The sequence below is a fragment of the Salmo trutta genome, chromosome 27 (assembly GCF_901001165.1).
Source record: "Salmo trutta chromosome 27, fSalTru1.1, whole genome shotgun sequence".
Lineage (NCBI taxonomy): Eukaryota > Metazoa > Chordata > Actinopteri > Salmoniformes > Salmonidae > Salmo > Salmo trutta.
The window spans coordinates 4453953-4471575 of NC_042983.1; the positions used below are offsets into that span (position 1 = coordinate 4453953).

General features: G+C 43.2%; 1 protein-coding gene across 8 annotated transcripts in view; it reads left to right on the plus strand.

Annotated features, from left to right (window-relative positions):
• kcnt1b (potassium sodium-activated channel subfamily T member 1b) overlaps positions 1–17623 on the plus strand; it is a 117771-nt gene that overhangs the window by 68519 nt on the left and 31629 nt on the right. For 5 of the 8 annotated variants that reach the window (XM_029716376.1, XM_029716378.1, XM_029716379.1 and 2 more), the window contains 9 exons: positions 744–924; positions 4418–4582; positions 4811–4947; positions 5908–5971; positions 6360–6468; positions 8479–8587; positions 9752–9901; positions 10062–10297; positions 15014–15034. In XM_029716376.1, the coding sequence (XP_029572236.1) occupies positions 744–924; positions 4418–4582; positions 4811–4947; positions 5908–5971; positions 6360–6468; positions 8479–8587; positions 9752–9901; positions 10062–10297; positions 15014–15034 (1172 nt within the window). The remainder of the gene's footprint in view (positions 1–743; positions 925–4417; positions 4583–4810; positions 4948–5907; positions 5972–6359; positions 6469–8478; positions 8588–9751; positions 9902–10061; positions 10298–15013; positions 15035–17623) is intronic. The other 3 variants (XM_029716377.1, XM_029716381.1, XM_029716383.1) reach the window with 1 other exon arrangement.

Genomic DNA, 17623 nt, shown 5'->3' on the forward strand with positions numbered 1-17623 from the left:
CTACATGTCATTATCCAATACAGAGAACTAACTGAGGAAGTCAGTCAGAACAGACAGCAGAATCAATGGTGTCATTCTCACTGATTACACAGATCAGAGCAGAAGTGTTGTGGTGCATTGATCATGGGGAAAGTAGGATTTTGATCTTTAATCTGCCAGGCTGAATTTCTAAGGTAGATGTATGCCAAAGCCTCTGAAATATTATCGGTAATGAAGCCGGTAGAAATGAGTAGGTCATATTGGCTCATCACCCTACTATCATTACATGATAGTGTAATTCACCTTTCTCTTTGTTAATTCAACATATCCATATTTTAATTAAATCTATCCTTATTCTAATAAGTGTAACAGTATAGCTTCCGTCCCTCGACCCAACCTGGGCTTGAACCAGGGACCCTCTGCACACATCAACAACTGACACCCACAAAGCATCGTTACCCATCGCGCCACAAAAGCCGCAGCCCTTGCAGAGCAAGGGGAACAACTACTTCAGGTCTCAGAGCGAGTGACGTCACCGATTGAAACGCCACTAGCGCGCACCACCGCTAACCAGCCAGCCATTTCACATCGGTTACATAAGCACACTGCTATTTCCTCATGCATAGCCTAGTTCCAGCGTTCTAGTGGTTCTCCATAATACAGATTCAGAAACGTACAACATTGAGCACTGAGCGTCTATGCTCGCAAGACTACCTCGTGCAAAATGTTGCCCCCTAAATGTGAAATCCCTCTCCTCCTTCCAGGGCGTGTGGTATCCAGCATCTAGAGAGGGCCGGAAAGAACCTGACTCTGTTCAACTCTCTGTATTTCTGCATCGTCACCTTCTCTACGGTGGGCTATGGTGACGTCACACCTCATATCTGGCCTTCTCAGCTGCTGGTGGTCATTCTCATCTGTGTGGCCCTCGTGGTGCTCCCGCTACAGGTATGAGACTGAATATAACAGAGCTTATACAATGGGAAAATAGCCTGTGTGGCCCCAGATGTTTTTTGAAAGATAATTGAGGCTGAAAATGATTTCCCATAATGTTTCCTGGGTTGACTGTTGATGGTTCTCAAACACTGTATCACAACATTTGATTTAAGAAGTACCTGATCAGAGCTGTTTGGAAATGATAGCTGTATACCTGTAGTAGTAACCATAAAGTAACATCCTCAATGCTAAGACGGCTTGAACAAACATCATGATCTAGAACAAAAAAGAAACGGACGTAGTTGCATCTGGTGTAAAAACTGAAATTAATCTACTTGTCATACTCTGACCTCATGCACTGTCCATCTGTTTTTGGAGCTCAGAAATGAGGACACATTTGATCAGTTATTGCATTCACTAACTGTTGGGTGGGGGGGGTTGAGGAGGGGATTTATTTAAAATACTCTTTGAAGAGGTAGCGTTTCAGGTGCTTTCAGAGGATGGGCAGGGACTCTGCTGTCCTAGCTTCAAGGGGAAGTTGGTTCCACAATTGGGGTGACATATCAGAGAAGAGCTTGGACTGGGTTAAGCAGGAGCTGGTGAGAGGGCCAAGAGACCAGAGGTGGCAGAACGGAGTGCTCGGGATGGGGTGTAGGGTTTGAGCATAGCCTGAAGGTAGGGTGGGGCAGTTCCGCTTGCTGCTCTGTAGGCAAGGTCTTGTAGTGGATGCGAGCTTCGACTGGAAGCCAGTTGAGTGTGCAGAAGAATGGGGTACATGGTAGAACTTGGGAAGGTTGAAAACCAGGCGGACTGCAGCGTTCTGGATAAGTTGCAGGGGTTTGATGGCACAAGCGGAAGGCCCAACCAACAGTGAGTTGCAGTAGTCCAGACGGGAGATTACAAGTGCCTCGATTAGGACCTGCACTGCTTCCTGTGTGAAGTATACCTAAAATGGCGCCAGAAGAAATGGCAGCAGTTTTACGGGCGCCTAACCAATTTGCTATTATGTGTTTTTTCTTGCGTTATTTGTAACTTATTTTGTACATAATGTTTCTGCCACCGTATCTTACGGCAAAAAAGAGCTTCTGGATATCAGGACAGCGATCACTCACCTCAGATTAGACAAAGATTTTTTTTATTCAACAAGCATGACGCACAGGATTTACTTCGAACACCGACAAGGCCAACATCCCCGTCATTGACAAGGGAAAGAGACGCAGGAACAGAGGACACGGAGCGGGGTACCTCGTAAGGATCCACAGACGGCGAGGGGGAAAGCTGCCGTTACGTCAATATTTCTTGCCAACGTGCAATCACTGGATAATAAATTAGACGAGGTACGATCATGAATATCCTACCAACAGGACTTCAGAAACGGTAACATCTTATGTTTCACGGAATCGTGGCTGAATGATGACATGGATATTCAGCTAACGGGTTATACGCTGCACTGGCAAGATAGAACAGCACACTCCGGAAAGACGGGGGGGGGGGGGGGGGGGGGGGGGGGGGGGGGTCTGTGCATATTTGTAAACAACAGCTGGTGCACGAAATCTAAGGAAGTCTCTAGATTTTGCTCACCTGAAGTAGAGTATCTTATGATAAACTGTAGACCACACTATTTGCCAAGAGAGTTTTCATCCATACTTTTTGTGGCTGTTTATTTACCACCACAGACAGATGCTGGCACTAAGACTGCACTCAGTCAGCTGTATAAGTAAATAATCGAATATCAACATGTTAAATGCACAACCAGAGGGGAAAACAATTCTAGATCACCTGTACTCCACACACTGAGACGCATACAAAGCTCTCCCTCGCCCTCCATTTTGGTAAATGTAACCACAATTCTATCCTCCTGATTCCTGTTTACAAGCAAAAATTAAAGCAAGAAGCACCAGTGACTGTCTATAAAAAAGTGGTCAGATGAAGCAGATGCTAAACTACAGGACTGTTTTGCTAGCACAGACTGGAACATGTTCCGGGATTCTTCCGATGGCATTGAGGAGTACACCACATTAGTTACTGGCTTTGTCAATAAGTGCATCGAGGACGTTGTCCCACAGTGACTGTACGTACATACCCCAACCAGAAGCAACATTCGCTCTGAGCTAAACGGTAGAGCTGCCGCTTTTAAGGTGTGGGACTCTAACCCGGAAGCTTATAAGAAATCCTGCTATGACTTCCGACGAACCATCAAACAGGCAAAGAGCCAATACAGGGCTAAGATTGAATCGTACTACACCGGCTCTGACGCTCATCTTATGTGACAGGGCTTGCAAACTATTACAGACTACAAAGGGAAGCACAGCTGCGAGCTGCCCAGTGACGAGCTTACCAGATGAGCTAAATCACTTCTATGCTCGCTTCGAGGCAAGCAACCCTGAGGCATGCATGAGAGCATCAGCTGTTCCGGACAACTGTGTGATCACGCTCTCCGTAGCCGACGAGAGTAAGACCTTTAAACAGGTCAACATTCACAGTGCCGCGGGGCCAGACGGATTACCAGGATGTGTATTCAGGGCATGTGCTGATGAACTGGCAGGTGTCTTCACTGACATTTTCAACATGTCCCTGATTGAGTCTGAAATACCAACATGTTTCAAGCAGACCACCATAGTCCCTGTGCCCAAGAACCTACCTAAATAATTACAGACCCGTAGCACTCACGTCCGTAGCAATGAAGTGCTTTGAAAGGCTGGTAATGGCTCACATTAACACCATTATTCCAGAAACCCTTGACCCACTCCAATTTGCATACCGCTCAAACAGATCCACAGATGATGCAATCTCTATTGCACTCCACACTGCCCTTACCCACCTGGACAAAAGGAACACCTACGTGAGAATGCTATTCATTGACTACAGCTCAGCGTTCAACACCATAGTGCCCTCAAAGCTCATCACTAAGCTAAGGATCCTGGGACTAAACACCTTCTGCAACAGGATCCTGGACTTCCTGACGGGCCGCCCCGAGGTGGTGAGGTTAGGTAGCAACACTTCTGCCACGCTGATCCTCAACACTGGAGCCCCTCGGGTGCGTGCTCAGTGTCGAAGGCAGTGGATAGATCTAGGAGGATGAGAACAGAGGAGCGAGAGAGTCAGCTGTGGCAGTGCAGAGAGCCTCCGTGACACCGAGAAGAGCAGTCTCTGTTGAGTGACCTGTCTTGAAGCCTGACTGGTTAGGGTCAAGACGCTTGTTCTGAGAGCGATAACGAGAGAGTTGATCAGAGACCGCACGCTCAAGAGTTATGGAAAGAAAAGAACGAAGGACTTCACAGAGCAGCAACCCTCCTCATAAAGCACTTTGATATAAGGCCAAAATCCCTGCAGTATACATTAGCTAATGAATAGAATCCATAGAAATCCATTTCATGAACTTAACTTCTGCATCAGCATTTTAACTCCTCGCACCATCCAAAAGCACATCATTAGGCTATAAGTGTATTACTTACAGTAGCGTACAGCAGGTTGTTGTAACCCCAAGTGTGTGTGTGTGTGTCAGTTTGAGGAGTTGGCCTATCTGTGGATGGAGCGTCAGAAGTCAGGAGGGAACTACAGCAGACACCGGGCCCAGACAGAGAAACATGCTGTCCTGTGTGTCAGCTCTCTGAAGATAGACTTGCTCATGGACTTCCTCAACGAGTTCTACGCTCATCCTAGATTACAGGTACGTCTACAGGAATAGAGGAAGGCTATGTTATTTGGTGTGTAGTCCAAAGACAGCGCTAAAGGACAACGCTCAATATTTACGTTTTATTTGTCACCCTTGTCTTTAAGACAATCAAATTATGCCTAACAACATGTGCAATTAGCTTGCAAAATATCATATGTAAAAATGCAAACATTCAGTCTAGATGTAAGGTATCTAACAGGTATCTACCCTGCTCTCCTGCAGGACTACTATGTCGTGATCCTGTGTCCTACAGAGATGGACATCCAGGTGCGTCGTATCCTCCAGATCCCCCTGTGGTCCCAGAGGGTCATCTATCTCCAGGGCTCAGCACTCAAAGACACAGACCTCATGAGGGCCAAGTGAGTGACCCACAACCCACGGGGAGTAAAGAGTCTCAATGGGAGAGAAGGGCAGCATTGAACAGGGCCCAATGTTGTGGTGCGTTATAGATACAAATATCACGTCTCTCGGTCAGCTCCATTCTATAGCATTTCTAATAGCAATGATAAGGGGGGAATCAGAAAAGTTAATGACACCATCAGTTGAGGTCACATAGGTCGGCTGTGGTTACCTCAGATAAGGACCAACCTCTCATGAACCTGTTATTGAGTCCTCATACTTACTGGCTGATAGGCTTTCTGATCTCAGATATTAGTCAAGCGTCTGTGTACCTTGTGGTGCTGGCAGATTTGAGAACAGTGAAGTCAGGAAAATGGCGGCCGACGGTATTCATTTAGCTGGCTGTCCACTACTAGTACAGTTTATCAGTGTGATGGGATTTCTCACTACTGCTCATCCTCGTCATAACAGCCAAGTTCATAAGCATCAGCACACATTTTTGCCTGGGTATATCACACCATAACGTGTTGGCAGTGGCACGGGCTGACCTGTCAATAACACAATACAGGTATTCATTGATATATGCAGCTGGTCTAATGTATAGCTCCAGTTTGTATTGTGGCCATAGAGTGGATGTTATGGAATGGTGGTTGAATTGTGGTAATACTGCTTGTCCCCATGAGGGAAAACTGAGATGGAGTGAAAATTTACCCTATCAACTGCAGCGCAGCGCTGCATGGCCATTCAGTGAAAACGGAGTCATAATTCCAGCAGCTCATCCCTCCACTCTGCCCTTTTCACACATGAAATGACTCAGGATGATACAGAAATACAGTAATGGTACAGTTCATATTACAACAACATGATGCTGTTAGCCTATTGGCTTTTCTCACAGGTAGTTCTCACTAATATTACTTGTCTGAAGCTAGCTTGGCTTGGTGTGTGTGTGTGTTTCTGTTAATACAGTGTGTTTCCTACAGGATGGATGATGCAGAAGCCTGTTTTATCCTGAGCAGTAGGAACGAGGTGGACCGCACTGCTGCTGTAAGTTTATTATCAGATTCATGACTTCATATTCAGCTCATTGCAATCATAACTCAACACATGTCTAAATATGAATAGAGTTACGATTGCAATGAACTGAATATTTCCACTCCAACTCCCTCTCAGTTAGATCGTGCTGATTGGATCTGTGGCTCAAGTACTCTTTTACTTTTCCAATCAGCTGATTTTTCAAGATGGACAGAAATAAGAAGAAAATGAAAAATATGTATTGGATTTATATAACCATATTGGTCACACATTACAGCCTAGCTCGCCAATTCTCGGCTCATAAAATCTGGATTACATTTATGGTTGAGGGATGATGACAATATTGAAGGTGGAAATGGCAGAAGTGTCAGATGGTAAGGGATGTTGTTTTCTCCTGCAGGACCACCAGACCATCCTCAGAGCATGGGCTGTGAAGGACTTTGCCCCAAACTGCCCCCTGTATGTCCAGATCCTCAAACCAGAGAACAAATTCCATGTAAAGTTTGCTGGTGAGCTTACCTCCTCGCAAATAGTGCTCTTTCATTCTGTCTCCCTGTCTCTTTCATCCTGTCTCCCTGTCTCTTTCATCCTGTCTCCCTGTCTCTTTCATCCTGTCTCCCTGTCTCTTTCATTCTGTCTCCCTGTCTCTTTCATTCTGTCTCTCTGTCTCTTTCATCCTGTCTCTCTGTCTCTTTCATCCTGTCTCCCTGTCTCTTTCATCCTGTCTCCCTGTCTCTTTCATTCTGTCTCCCTGTCTCTTTCATTCTGTCTCCCTGTCTCTTTCATTCTGTCTCCCTGTCTCTTTCATTCTGTCTCCCTGTCTCTTTCATTCTGTCTCCCTGTCTCTTTCATTCTGTCTCCCTGTCTCTTTCATTCTGTCTCCCTGTCTCTTTCATCCTGTCTCCCTGTCTCTTTCATTCTGTCTCCCTGTCTCTTTCATTCTGTCTCCCTGTCTCTTTCATCCTGTCTCCCTGTCTCTTTCATTCTGTCTCCCTGTCTCTTTCATTCTGTCTCCCTGTCTCTTTCATTCTGTCTCCCTGTCTCTTTCATTCTGTCTCCCTGTCTCTTTCATTCTGTCTCCCTGTCTCTTTCATTCTGTCTCCCTGTCTCTTTCATTCTGTCTCCCTGTCTCTTTCATTCTGTCTCCCTGTCTCTTTCATTCTGTCTCCCTGTCTCTTTCATCCTGTCTCCCTGTCTCTTTCATCCTGTCTCCCTGTCTCTTTCATTCTGTCTCCCTGTCTCTTTCATTCTGTCTCCCTGTCTCTTTCATTCTGTCTCCCTGTCTCTTTCATTCTGTCTCCCTGTCTCTTTCATTCTGTCTCCCTGTCTCTTTCATCCTGTCTCCCTGTCTCTTTCATTCTGTCTCCCTGTCTCTTTCATCCTGTCTCCCTGTCTCTTTCATTCTGTCTCCCTGTCTCTTTCATCCTGTCTCCCTGTCTCTTTCATTCTGTCTCCCTGTCTCTTTCATTCTGTCTCCCTGTCTCTTTCATTCTGTCTCCCTGTCTCTTTCATTCTGTCTCCCTGTCTCTTTCATTCTGTCTCCCTGTCTCTTTCATTCTGTCTCCCTGTCTCTTTCATTCTGTCTCCCTGTCTCTTTCATTCTGTCTCCCTGTCTCTTTCATCCTGTCTCCCTGTCTCTTTCATTCTGTCTCCCTGTCTCTTTCATCCTGTCTCCCTGTCTCTTCATCCTGTCTCCCTGTCTCTTTCATCCTGTCTCCCTGTCTCTTTCATCCTGTCTCCCTGTCTCTTTCATCCTGTCTCCCTGTCTCTTTCATCCTGTCTCCCTGTCTCTTTCATCCTGTCTCCCTGTCTCTTTCATCCTGTCTCCCTGTCTCTTTCATCCTGTCTCCCTGTCTCTTTCATCCTGTCTCCCTGTCTCTTTCATCCTGTCTCCCTGTCTCTTTCATCCTGTCTCCCTGTCTCTTTCATTCTGTCTCTTTCATTCTGTCTCTTTCATTCTGTCTCTTTCATTCTGTCTCTTTCATTCTGTCTCTTTCATTCTGTCTCTTTCATTCTGTCTCTTTCATTCTGTCTCCCTGTCTCTTTCATTCTGTCTCCCTGTCTCTTTCATTCTGTCTCCCTGTCTCTTTCATCCTGTCTCCCTGTCTCTTTCATCCTGTCTCCCTGTCTCTTTCATCCTGTCTCCCTGTCTCTTTCATCCTGTCTCCCTGTCTCTTTCATCCTGTCTCCCTGTCTCTTTCATTCTGTCTCCCTGTCTCTTTCATTCTGTCTCCCTGTCTCTTTCATTCTGTCTCCCTGTCTCTTTCATTCTGTCTCCCTGTCTCTTTCATCCTGTCTCCCTGTCTCTTTCATTCTGTCTCCCTGTCTCCCTTTGTCGCTTTCTCTTACATTCTCTCCACTCCATTCTCCAAATCACTCCATTCTTCACTTTATCTCTATAACTTGGTCGCTCCTTCCCTCCCCACCCCACAACTCTTTCTCTCAATTTCTGTCTCCTTCATTTGCAAGCCTTACAAAAAACAAGTCCTTACAACACCTATTTGCTCTGACTTTGTTAGATCATGTGGTCTGTGAGGAGGAATTCAAGTATGCCATGCTGGCTCTGAACTGTGTATGTCCAGCCACATCCACACTGGTCACACTCCTGGTGCACACCTCCAGAGGACAGTAAGTACACCTCATTAACTTCCCATTAAAACACTAATGATACTCTCCCTCCTACTGAAAACACTGCAAATAAGCATAAATATTGAAACCATAAACCTCAGACTTTGGGGTTGTGAGAAAGTGCTATACAAATAAAATACATTATTATACATGCAGGTTTTGACGTGTGAAACCGTAACCTATACATTGAGGTGTCCTTCTTTCTAAACAAGTGCCAGGAAGCCACAACAACAATAACCAAATGTGGCACTGTCCAAAGGCCTTACCCTATTATGGTCTCCTTCCTGAAAACTACTGCACTGCCATAGAGTTTACCTTGTGCCTCCACACTCATAAATCTCACAGTGTGCTTCCATCTACACCAAGCCAAGGAGATAAAAACTTCAACACCGCAGAAAAGCTATCATAATCCTCTTTATGGAAACTTGGATAGGCTATTTTCTTTTTATGTGTCAGGTTTTTATGGAAAAGTTTCTCTGAAGTCATCAGATTGATTAAAAGTAAAAATGTGAAAGGGAGAGCGAGAAGGAGAGAGAAGCGAGAGAGAGAGAACAATGGAAGGAGGGTATGGATGAGTACAAGCTCATAAAAGGTCAGAAACATTTTGTTTGGCCAGATGGAGCAATTATTCAAGGGAAAGTGCTGAGTTGCAAATCAAGCCAAAGGAGTACTACGGGAGTGGAGGTAACTGAGCCAAACCAGAGTGTATATCAATACCCCTAAAAGCATTCAGTCTGAAAGCGTTCAGTCTGCCATTTTTCATACATAAAGAAGAAGAAGAACCATCTATTTTTCACACTACTGAGGCGAACAATACCGTTCTGAGCTGTACTGTGCTGGCCAATTTACACATCCATACACCAAAGTTGCTGGAAAGGACAATGTGAAAATAAAATATCTGAGCCAGCACATTACGGTTCAGGCGGAGACTGTACTGTGAAAAGTGTATCAGATTCTCTTCATAATAGCTAGTAGTTCGTCACTGTCTAACATTGTCTTAGCATCTCAGGTCAAGTTGTTGTCAGGTATAAGACCACTGAGTCTCTCTTCTCAGGTACTGCTTGCTATTACAGAGGGAGTCAATTAATTGCTCAATCATCTTCATCCCTGTTGGGACATAAGGCCACAATGAGTTTCCTCGACGACTTCTGTCCTTGACTACAGGGAGGGCCAGCTGTCACCAGAGCAGTGGCAGAGGACGTATGGACGTTGCTCTGGGAACGAGGTCTACCACATCCGTCTGTGCGACAGCAAGTTCTTCGGGGAGTACGACGGGAAGAGTTTCACCTACGCCTCCTTCCACGCACACAAAAAGTGAGTAGACAGGCTTACTGATTATCCTGGTAACCCAGGAATGTATCAGTCTCTGTATAAAAGACAAACCAGGATAGCCTGCAGGCGCCCTCTAGGTCCGGAGTTGTACACCACTGGATTAAACTGCAGCATATCAGATGACTAGTCCATCTCCCCTCAGATATGGTGTGTGTCTGATCGGGGTGAAGAGGGAAGACAACAAGAGCATCCTGCTGAACCCAGGTCCTCGCCACATCATGTCCGCCCCAGACACCTGCTACTACATCAACATCACCAAGGAAGAGAATTCCGCGTTCATATTCAAACAGGAGGAGAAAGACAAGAAGGGCATGCCGGTGACCGGGCTGTATGACGCCCCCTCCAGGCTGCCTGTACACAGCATCATCGCCAGCATGGGTGAGAAACGGGGAGAGGGATGGTGGGAGGTAGGAGAGTGAGAGAGCAGGGTCTATATCTTCTATGTTGGTTAGAGAAGAGGGATGGGTGAGTCTGATAAAGGGGTTAGTGGGGAGGGAGGAAGGGGGGGTGAGGGGAAGTCTCATGTAGAGGTAAGTGGGGGGAATGGGGGGGTTCTATTATTGGAGGAAGGAAGAAGAGATTGGGGAAGATATGGCGAGGGTGAAGGAGAGGGATGACTGAGTTTTGTTTTATTTCTTCACTCTTCACTGCTGTGTATGAGTTTAGCTACACCTTTTGCCGGGTCATAGATTTCACAGTGCACCTGCTGTAAGGTCATTCCACGAAATGAGTGCCTTTTGTGTCCATTTGATAATTGAATTAGATGTTGTGCACCAATAATTTTTTTTAAAGCCTGTTATATGTTATGGAAATTGTTATATAGGACACTCAAAGTCAGTATTAAATGAATCACTCTTTATTGTCAGCAAGCTGGAGAGGTCACAGTCAAACTTAGATGCATAAGTACCAGTCTGAAGTGAACTCTAAAAGGGCATTCCTTACATAAAGCCTTATCTACTGCTATCTAAACCTATTATCAGGAATCAAGGTAAGACCCAGATGCAGACACGTAGAATAAACAATGGTTTAACAGTCCAAGGGGCAGGCAAGAGACAGGTCAAGGCAGGCAGGGGTCAATAATCCAGAGTTGGGGCAAGGGTACAGGTCGGCAGGCAGGGTCAGGGGCAGGCAGAGTGGTCAGGCAGGCGGGTACAGAGACGGGACAGGCGAGGGTCAAAACCAGGAAGGTGAGAAAAAGAGGCTGGGAAAAAACAGGAGCTGACAGGACAAATGCTGGTAAGCTTGACGAACAAGACGAACTGGCAACAGACACGGAGAACACAGGTATAAATACACAGGGGAAGATGGGCGACACCTGGAGGGGGTGGAGACGAGCACAAAGACAGGTGAAACAGATCAGGGCGTGACACCTACATCGGTTTACACGTGACTGGCTCCGTCTATCTTAACTTAAAGAACATATGTGACTCACATTCGGTCTTATATAGTAAAATGTGAAATGGTGTTTTTTACATTTGATAAAAGTAGACTCAGCGCTACAAAATGGTATATCATACACTGCATTTGAGGATCAATGGGAAAGTAATTTTTCTTTGAAAGTTGATGAACTTGTAAACTCACTTTTGAGAAAATCGCCTTTGAATGTTTTGGTATCTAGTTAAGAGCTCTTCTTTGTCTACACCCATTCAGCATCATTTACACCCTCTTAGCTTTATCCCCACCCATCTCGGAGCGCACACGTGACGCTCTCGACGATTTGTTTACCTCTGGATAACATGAAAACAGCCTCTGTTGGCATCAATTTCATTACGCTTTTTTGCAGATGTTTACTGACACCGGCCATATTCAACGGGGGTTTTACACGCGTCACGTAATGTTAGCTAACGAGCCAGCCAGCTAACGTTAGCTAGTTAAACAATAATGAACAAAGTCCCAAGCTCTGGGAAATGAATAGTAACGTCCGCTAGGGAGCCAGCCAGCTAATATTAGCTAGCTAGCTAACAGTACACTTTAGCTTAAGACGTATAGCTAGCTAGCTAGGTAAACAATGAACCTAACTAGGTAAACAATGTTTAAGACCACACGTCACGTAACATTAGCTAACGAGGCAGCTAGCTAACGTTAGCTAGTTAAACAACAATGAACAAAATGGCAACAATGCCACAGTGCTGGGAGCTAACCAACCAGGTCCAATGTTAGCTAGCTAACATTAGGCTCTAACTACAAAAGCAAACAGCTCTGGGAAACAAATAATAACATCAGCTAGGGAGCTAACAGTACACTTTAGCTTGAAATGAAACCACTTTCTGTCAAAATTAGAAACGTATAATATATGAATATGTAGCTAGCTATCTTACCAGCATACATCAACATGCATCATGGACGCGTCTTCCTGTCAGGAATGCCATACCACGGTTGCCCTTAGTTTGAAGATGTAATCCAGAGACGGGTGTTTTCACCATCTCTTTAGCTATCATACTCTAATTCCACTAATTTTCAAAACTTGATCCTCCAGAAAATGGAGAGCAACACTTATGCAGCTCCACTACACAATAAAAAAAATGTAAAAGCCGCGTTTGACAGGATTACCAACAGACTGACGAGCTCAAATAGACAGACGCCTTCAATATGGCAGACCAATCCAAACTCCTCTCTTGGCATGTCCAGCCTATTCATTATCTCAGCCAATCATGACTAGTGGGAAGGTTTCCCAACTTTTTCTGTGGCTTAACCAACAAGGCTCGTAATTTAACATATGAAAAATACTAAATGTATTCGTATTTACAGATGGCATACAAGTTTATTATTAACTTCTTTGGGATAGGTGGGACAGTAGCATCCCACCTGGCCAACATCTGGTGAAATTACAGAGCGCGAAATTCAAATGAAATTACTATAAATATTAAACTTTCATGAAATCACAAGTGCAATACATCAGAATAAAGTTTAACTTGTTGTTAATCCAGCCAAGGTGTCAGATTTCAAAAAGGCTTTACGGCGAAAGCAAACCATGCGACTATCTGAGGACAGCGTCCAGCACACAAATGCATAACAAATCATTTTCAACTAGGGAGTTGTGACACGAAAGTCAGAAATAGCGATATAATATATGCCTTACCTTTGAAGATCTTCTGTTGGCACTCCAAAATGTCCCAGTTGCATTACAAATGGTCCTTTTGTTCGATAAAGTCCGTTTTTATATCCATAAAAACTCAGTTTAGCTGGCGCGCTTCAGTCAATAATCCACTCGGTTTCCCTCCTTCAAAATGCATACAAAATGAATCCCAAACGTTACCAATAAACTTATCCAAACAAGTCAATCAACATTTATAATCAATCCTTAGGTACCCTAATATGCAAATAAACAAGAAAATTTAAGACGGAGAATCGTTATTGTCTTTACCGGAGACAAACAAAAAGAACGCGCTGTTTCGGCCATGCGCTTGGAAACACTACAGCCAAAATGGGAGCCACTTAGAAAAACTACAACTTCTCCCTAATTTTTCCAAAAATCAGCCTGAAACTCTTTCTAAAGACTGTTGACATCTAGTGGAAGCCCTAGGAACTGCAATCGGGGACGATTTCGCCCTATTATAAAAGTGCCAGGCACTGAAATCAGTGGTATGCTGAATTGTTTTCTTTTTTTGATGGTTTGTCCTTGGGGTTTCGCCTGCCATTTCAGTTCTGTTATACTCATAGACATTATTTTAACGGTTTTAGAAACTTTAGAGTGTTTTCTATCCAATTATATGCATATCCTAGCTTCTGTGCCTGAGTAGCAGGCAGTTTACTTTGGGCACGCTTTTTATCCGGATGTCAAAATACCGCCCCCTATCCCAAAGAAGTTTATATATTAAAAAAAAAGAAATTGAGGGGGTGCTGCACCCTCAGCACCCCTACTTCCCACGGCTAAACCTAATTTTAACCTAACCCTAGATCCTAAACCTAACCTTAAGCTAACCGTAGATCCTAACCATAACCTAACCCTAGATCCTATACCTAACCTTAACCTAACCCTAGATCCTAAACCTAACTTAACCCTAAATCCTAAACCTAACCTTAAGGCACATGAAAGTTCACATGTTCGAGAAGGCATTTCTGGCAAAAAAACGCATTTTGATTTAAAAAAATAAAGTTCAAACGGCTCTCCTGTGTAGTGGTGACTTGTGACATACGCCTAGTTTCCAGAATCTGGTCACATATTCTGGCCGTTCTGCCAGAAGTTCCTTCGGAGGGGCCCTCCCCCTCCTCTCATGACCAGACACAGACAGGAACCCTAATATTGTTTATGACACCAAAGATAAGATGCACAAAGTACATTTTAATCCATTACAACCACATGAAGATTTAAATCTAAGGTTTTTATATGAATAAAGGCTTGCTAAAGTTCCAAAATTCAGCATTTTGACATGTCCCTCCGTCAACCCTGTATCACTTCTAGGAAGATTGTAACCCACTTCATCTCAAAATTGATTGAAGTTTCACCATCATTGTAAAGCCCTAGTTATTTTGTTGCTTTGACAAGTTAATTTCTGAAGATTATTATTTATTTCACGATTAGTGATTTATTTATGTCCGTCCCTCATTTTAAGGTCAACCCTGTAACTTGAACTGAATTCTATTTTAAGATGGTGAAACTATGAATTTTTAAATATTTATTTCTAAAGAAACATTGAACATCTAATAGTCAAATCATAGAGTACAAGCAGGTGAGTTGGTTCTACTCTTTTTGGCCATTTACTGGTGTTTTGTGGTGGAATACTGAGCGGGTCGAGCATAACGTCAACCCTGTTACCCATAGATAGACGGGCTAGAAATGTTATACCAATTTTTACATTTTTTTTATTGTGAAGCTTGCCACTCTTTGTTCCGCACAACAAGCTTCCATTCCCCCGTCACAAGGGGATTTATGGATGATTTACGAAGAAATCATCAACCCTGTTACGTTCAACCTTGTTACCTTATTTGGAACTTAATAGACACTTACTATGGTATTTGTTATTTATTTATTCGACCTCTTGAGATGGAAAAAATGTTTTTTATGAAGTAGAACATGTGCTCTTTCTGACAGAATGTTAAAATGTTGTGATTTTTTTTTTATATATTTTTTTTTTCTACTATCACTTGTTAAAGTTGATCAGGCCACTTTTTATGGTAAGTTTGTGCATGTTGCTACCATATCATTGTGCTATGTATTATGTAGGGTAATTTCTGCTTTTGTTGTTGTGATTTTTAAAGCTTGATATGTTCTGTAAATGTATTTGCTGTTAATCAGTGTTTTCTTGACAGGTTTTTGCACATCATTTTGCATCATTTTAGTTCTGTTTTTCAAATAAGCATTAACTGTCCTGTCAAAACGTTGTATGTGATACGAATGGATGACTTTTCATACAGTATGCAGTCCATATACTTTTGACATAAGCACATCTATGTGGTTTTGCATGTGTTGTAGGGTTCCTTTACTTTCAGCATAGTGCCTTTAAAATCCTAAAGTCAGGTGATGAAGCTACTCCCCACTATAACAAGATAAAGTTTTGCTTGCATTTGTAGCCTTTCAGAAATGAGATGCAAAAGGTGGACACATCTGCTCTGAATGGATGGCTTTAGAACTTGTAATTTACCATGCTGACAATGACCTCAAGGGCATCCATCCATTCAGTCACGGCATTGAAGTAATTTTGTATTCAACTGTTTTTGTCAAGGTAGTGTATAGCACAGCTGTGACGGATACTTTATAATTCTATAGAAGGAGGGTAGATGGTTCAGTGTAGATGGGTCGTTCCATGAAATGGGTGCCTTTTGGACATTCAAACTTTTAAGAAATTAACTTTAAAATATATCTCCTTTCAACATTCAATTGCATGGAAGATCAATCAATCAATCAAATTTATTTATAAAGCCCTTTTTACATCAGCAGATGTCACAAAGTGCTATACAGAAATCCCAAACAGCAAGCAATACAGATCTAGAAGCACGATGGCTAGGAAAAACGTCCTAGAAAGGCCGGAACCTGGGAAGAAACCTAGAGAGGAACCAGGCTCTGATAGGTGGCCAGTCCTCTTCTGGCTGTGCCAGGTGGAGATAAGAGTACAATACCATTTAACGCCAGATTGTTCTTTTTGGACAAAAAGTTTCTTATTTTTACACTGTTACGAAGATGGAAATAAGCTGTCCATGAAATATTCTTGATATGTTGGTCAAAAGAGAGATCAGGATCCAGAGTAACGCCGAGGTCCTTCAGTTTTATTTGAGATGACTGTACAACCATCAAAGATAGTCTAGTCCATCAAAGATGGTTTAGTCTACATAAAAACACTGTTTCCCATCTCAGGCATAAAAAATCCTATGAACTAAGAGTCTTTTATCTGCATTTGTACTACAATGTCTGTCAACCCTATTACGGACACTTATGTTACTTTCTCACTATTAAAAGCATGTTTGAGAGAAATCCAAAATGTTCTCATTGTTTAAGCATCCCGTGTACAAATAAACTCACATATCACACCGATAAAGTTACCGTTGGGCCTCTGACAGGGTTGACAATATCAGGGTTTAGTTTTAGGTGAAGATCGGACATTACTCCTCATGTGGTGAAAAGCATGTGACCACATAGTGTTAATGAAATAAGAAATTATACCGTTGAAGTCTGAAGTTTACATACACCTTAGACAAATACATTTAAACTCAGGTTTTTCAAAATTCCTGACATTTAATCATAGTAAAAATTCCCTGTCTTAGATCAGTTAGGATCACCACTTTATTTTAAGAATATGAAATGTCAGAATAATAAGAGTGATTTATTTCAGCTTTTATTTCTTTCATCACATTCTCAGTGGGTCAGAAGTTTACATACACTCAATTAGTATTTGGTAGCATTGCCTTAAACAATTTAAACTTGGGTCAAATGTTTCGGGTAGCCTTCCACAAGCTTCCCACAATAAGTTTGGTGAATTTTGTCCCATTCCTCCTGACAGAGCTGGTGTAACTGAGTCAGGTTTGTAGGCCTCCTTGCTCGCACACGCTTTTTCAGTTCTGCCCACAAATTTTCTACAGGATTGAAGTCAGGGCTTTGTGATGGCCACTCCAATACCTTGACTTTGTTGTCCTTAAGCCATTTTTCCACAACTTTGGAAGTATGCTTGGACCCATTTGCAACCAAGCTTTAACTTCCGGACTGATGTCTTGAGATGTTGCTTCAATATATCCACATAATTTTCCTCCCTCATGATGCCATCTATTTTGTGAAGTGCACCAGTCCCTCCTGCAGCGATGTGCTTCACAGTTGGGATGGTGTTCTTCGGCTTGCAAGCCTCCCCCTTTTTCCTGCAAATATAACAATGGTCATTATGGGCTAACAGTTCTATTTTTGTTTCATCAGACCAGATGACATTTCTCCAAAAAGTATGATCTTTATCCCCATGTGCAGTTGCAAACCGTAGTCTGGCTTTTTTTATGGCGGTTTTGGAGCAGTGTCTTCTTCGTTGCTGAGCGGCCTTTCAGGTTATGTCGATATAGGACTTGTTTTACTGCGGATATAGATACTTTTGTACCGTTTCCCCTCAGCAGCTTCACAAGGTCCTTTGCTGTTGTTCTGGGATTGATTTGCACTTTTCGCACCAAAGTACGTTCATCTCTAGGAGACAGAATGTGTCTCCTTCCTGAACGGTATGACGGCTGCATGGTCCCGTGGTACTATTGTTTGTACAGATGAATGTGGTACCTTCAGGCGTTTGGAAATTGCTC